The sequence below is a fragment of the Chrysochloris asiatica genome, unplaced genomic scaffold (genome assembly GCF_000296735.1).
Source record: "Chrysochloris asiatica unplaced genomic scaffold, ChrAsi1.0 scaffold00160, whole genome shotgun sequence".
In the NCBI taxonomy this organism is placed as follows: domain Eukaryota; kingdom Metazoa; phylum Chordata; class Mammalia; order Afrosoricida; family Chrysochloridae; genus Chrysochloris; species Chrysochloris asiatica.
In genome coordinates this window covers 1821303-1825792 of record NW_006408678.1, presented here as the reverse complement: position 1 = coordinate 1825792, position 4490 = coordinate 1821303, and the positions used below count along the sequence as shown (strand labels likewise).

At 37.9% G+C, this 4490-nt stretch overlaps 1 protein-coding gene across 1 annotated transcript in view; it reads left to right on the top strand.

Moving 5' to 3' along the window:
- Window positions 1-4490, top strand: part of HCFC2 (host cell factor C2) — a 56809-nt gene that overhangs the window by 38122 nt on the left and 14197 nt on the right. Inside the window, exon 10 of the mRNA XM_006871119.1 lies at window positions 1988-2165. Within this exon, the coding sequence (XP_006871181.1) occupies window positions 1988-2165 (178 nt within the window). The remainder of the gene's footprint in view (window positions 1-1987; window positions 2166-4490) is intronic.

Here is a 4490-nt window from a genome sequence, read left to right as displayed (position 1 = left end):
TAGCACAATGCTGGCGCATAATGCCCATAAATAGTTGTGGCTGTCATTGTCAGCATCAGTCATTAACAGTAGCACTGTCACCACCACTTAGAAGGGAAGGATGGAGCATACTATGGGACCAGTATCTTAGCGTCTTGGGAAAATATAGTTAATAATAAAGGTGGAGAAAAAAGTAATAAAAAGCAGGTAACTAAAAAGAGCAGCAGTACTGGAGAATTTGAATGAAGCCAGATCACTTTCATGGTTCAGTTTCCCTGTTGTTGTTAAGTTGGCTCAGATTCATAGTGAGCCTGTATAGGGTTTCTAAGAGGCTGTAAATGTTTTTGGGAGCAGAAAGCCTCATTTTTCTCCTGCAGAGCGACTGCTGGGCTTGAACTGTGGACCTTGTGGTTCGCAGACCCTTATTTATTGTATGGACCATGAGCGCTCCCTAGTTTACCTATTGTTGTTGTGAAGTGTTGTGAAGTTGCTATGAACTTCTGACTCATAGCAACCCTGCACAGTGTTTCCAAGCAACAGTTGGTGGGTTTGAACTGCTGACCTTCTGGTTCCAAGACCAGCCTGTAGGTATTGCTACATAAGACAGATGCTCACATTGACTTGAATTATAAAACGTTTAATGCGTTCAAGAAAACAGGGATAAAATTAGGAAAATTATTCTTCAAAGCGTTTAATGGTAAAAAATATTGATATGCACAAGAAACCTTCTAAAAGTTCATGAAAAATGGAATTAAAAGATAATGATTTTTCCCCCCACAAACTTCTTGAAACCCCCCTGTGTGTGTGTATTAAATATATCTATATATATAAGGAAGGAGCTCTGGTAGCATAGTGGTTACAAGTTGGGCTGCCAACCTGAAGGTTACCAGTTCGAAACTACCAGAGGTTCCACTGGAGAAAGATGTGGCTTTCTGCTCCCATAAAGATTTACAGCCTTGGAAGCCCCCTGTAGGGTCACTATGAGTTGGAACCGACTCCACGGTACTTAACAACAACAACAACATATCTATAAGGAGTCCTGGTGTGACACTGTGAGATAATGCACTAGACTACAAGGTCAGTTTGAGCCAGAAGATCAGTGGTTCAATCTTACCAGCTGCTCCTCAGAAACCCTATACAGGGTCGCTATGAGTAGGAACTGACTCGACGGCACTTAATAACAACAGTGACAACATATCATAAGGAGCCCAGACTCCTGGTGTGACACTGTAGGATCAGCACTGAACTATGAACCACAAGGTTGGTGGTTCCAGCTCACCACATGCTCCTCAGAAACCCTATACCGGGTAGCTATGAATCAGACTCCACGGCTCACAGTCACCACCATATGGAAAACTCTGTTACAAAGAATGATTCATTTGCTTGAAGGTTCCATAGAACCAAAGTTTCATTTTTAGGTGTCATTTGATCTTTAGTATATATATCTAACCTTTTTTTAAGACAATTGACCAGAAAACTAACCGCAGTTAGTGTTGGTGCTGTCTCCTGTGTTATATAAGAAGTATTTACTTATAATACTTTGTTGTTGTTAAGTTGTTAAGTGCCATCGAGTCGGTTCCGACCCATAGCGACCCTGTACAGGGTTTCCGAGGGTGTAAATCTTTATGGGAGTAGAAAGCCTCATCTTTCTCCCGCGGAGCAGCTGGTAGTTTCGAACCACTGACCTTAAGGTTCGCAGCCCGATTCGTAACCACTACGCTACCAGAGCTCCTTAATAAAGAGAATAGATTTTTTTTACCTTTTAAAACTGGTCTTTTAGCATACTGATTAAATAAAAAGAAATCATTTGTATAAATTATTGTAAAACTTTTTCTTAACCTATTATAAAACTTAAGGAATAATTGTATAGAATTTAAGGATATAATTTTAAAATGTTTTATATTTTAGTCAGCTTTTATTTCAAATGTATGTTAAGTATTAAGTCTTATTGCTTGCTCATTATGTATAGAGCATGGATAGTTGCAGTAACCTGCTCTCTTTTTCACAGATCCATGATACAGTAAACAGTGCAAAAATGGAACATACAGCTCTTAAAGGGACTTCCATGAAGAACAACCCAGATCCTAGAGCACCACCTGGTTCTAATGCCAATTTATTGTCATCTTCAGCAATGAATGCTTCTAATCATAATACTTGTATGATGGATGTGTTAAGGAAAAGTGAAGGTATAAGGGTGACATTTTATTTATATAAAGTTAAAGTTTTTTTTTAAATATTGGTAGAGAATTTTACAGACTTTCAAAAAGTAAATGTTACATGGTTTTGATCCATTTTTGTGATAAGTAAAATACCTACAATATTGAACCTAGTTAGAGTGTTATCAAAATACCATGTAAGCACTTAACTTGAACAGTGTTTTACTCGTTACAGAGTTAAGATGTTTCAGTAGGTATAATTCTTATATCTGTAAATGGCCAGTGTCACTATTCCTCTGTTTTATTTCTCACAGCTCTTTTTAACTGCTTGAAATTATTTGGGACAGAGATCTTGTCTCTTTGCTCACCACTATTTTCTCAGTACCCAGAATTGTGCCTGGTAAATAGTGGTCACTTTGTAAATAAATACTTGTTTAGCAAATAACTAAATTAGACTCAGAAAAATAGAAAAAAAGCTCAGAATGAGAATGATGGATTGGTCCGTTGCATTTAACAGATATGTGTGTAACATGGTGATGTTTCTATTTAAAATAAGTTTATTCAAATATTCTGATACCATTTCAGGTTATTTACAGCCTTGCTTCTGATTTCAATTTCATAAAAAGTGTTTTATAGCTCTTATTCTGTTATATAACTGATATGGATACATTTGTCTATTTTTAATTTGAAAAAATTATGACAGCTGATATAAATCGAATTCCTGTTTAGTGATTCAATCTAAGCAGAATGAATATTTTTTAAATTTCCATTTCCTTTAAGAGTCCATGGTAGATAAAAATATCTGAGGAAAATCATTTCTTAGTAGTTGTTTCCGTTTCATTACTTGCAGATACGCCTCTATAAGGGGGTTATTCGGTCATATTTAGAAAAGCTTGAACCTTACTCTCAATTTAAATTTCTTTTCTGTAGTGCTTTCCTATACTGTTTTTAGCTTACAAAGAAGTTTATACTGTTGAAAAAAAAATATACAAGAACTTGGAGATTTCAGAATCTTAATGTGTGAGGGGACTTCAAAAAGTTTGTGGGAAAATGAGAGTAGAAGATAATGAGATTTTGCCACATTTTTTTTTTTTAAACTATTGTGAATTGAGTGGATGTTTGTAGACAAGATCATCAATTTTACATTCAACACATCATACACTTTGTTTCATCTCAATGATTCCATCCCCTCCCTAAAGCAACAGCTATCCCGTTTCCTCCCTGTGGTTCCCATCCCTTCTCAACTTTGTCCTTAGGTAAATGTTGCCCTTTTGATTTTGAATGATTGATCATTCTATGGTGAGTGTACGTTACTAGTGTGTTGTGGCTCCTATATACCTATCTGTTGCTTGACTGAAAACTGGGTGACGAAGGTGAGTTCTTTTCCAGACCTGATGGCTGGTCAAGGGCCATAGTCTCAGCTTCCCTCAGTCTGCTTCTGACCAGTAAGTTGGCTCTTTTTTTTTTTTTTTTAATAATTTTGAGTTTTGTTCCACATTTTCTCCCACTCTTATCTGGAAACTTCTGTGAGCCCTTTCAGAGCAGTTGGTAGTCATTGCCTGGTACCATCTAGCTCTTCTGGTCTCAGGGTTGTGGAGGTGATGATCACATGTTCCATTAGTCCTTTGGACTAATTGATTCCAAGTGTCTTCAGTTTTCATCACTCTCCTTTCCACTACACATGGAGAGATCAATAGTTTCACCTTAGATGGCCCTCCTGAGTTTTTAAGGTCCCAGTCGCTATTCATCAAAATAGAATATTGCCTTTGGGGACTATGTTGTTGACCATGATGTCCCCTGAAATTATGGTCCTGAGCCCTGAGGCCCAGCAATTCATTGCCTTATGATGTTTGATAATAACTAAGAAGTCTTCATCATTTTGCATGCTGTGTGTTCCACCACATTCATAGTTGTGTTTGGAACAGGAAAGGCAAATACCCATGCACGAATATCCTCTGTCAAGCTCTTATATATTTGTGGGTGTACTCCTACTCTTCCTCCCATGCCCATTCAGCCTGTGTCTTTGCCCATGTATCTACCCACAGAACACTGTTGTTTCAAGTTTTTGTATATATCACTTTTTACCTCTTTCTGCACTGGGGAGCATGGTGGTTCCGTAGGATAAGCACTGGATGGCAAACCACAAAGTCAGTGGGTCAAGCCCACCAGTGGCTCCTTGGGAGAAAGATAAGGCTTTCTGTTCCTGCATGATTTAAAAGTCTCAGAAACCCTTTACAGGATGGTTGTGAGTTGAACCCAACTCCATGGCACTTAACAATAACAACTTGTATTCCCTTAACCCCTTGCATACCCGCCTGTTTCTTCACCTGTCTTCATCATTCTTCTAACAATTCT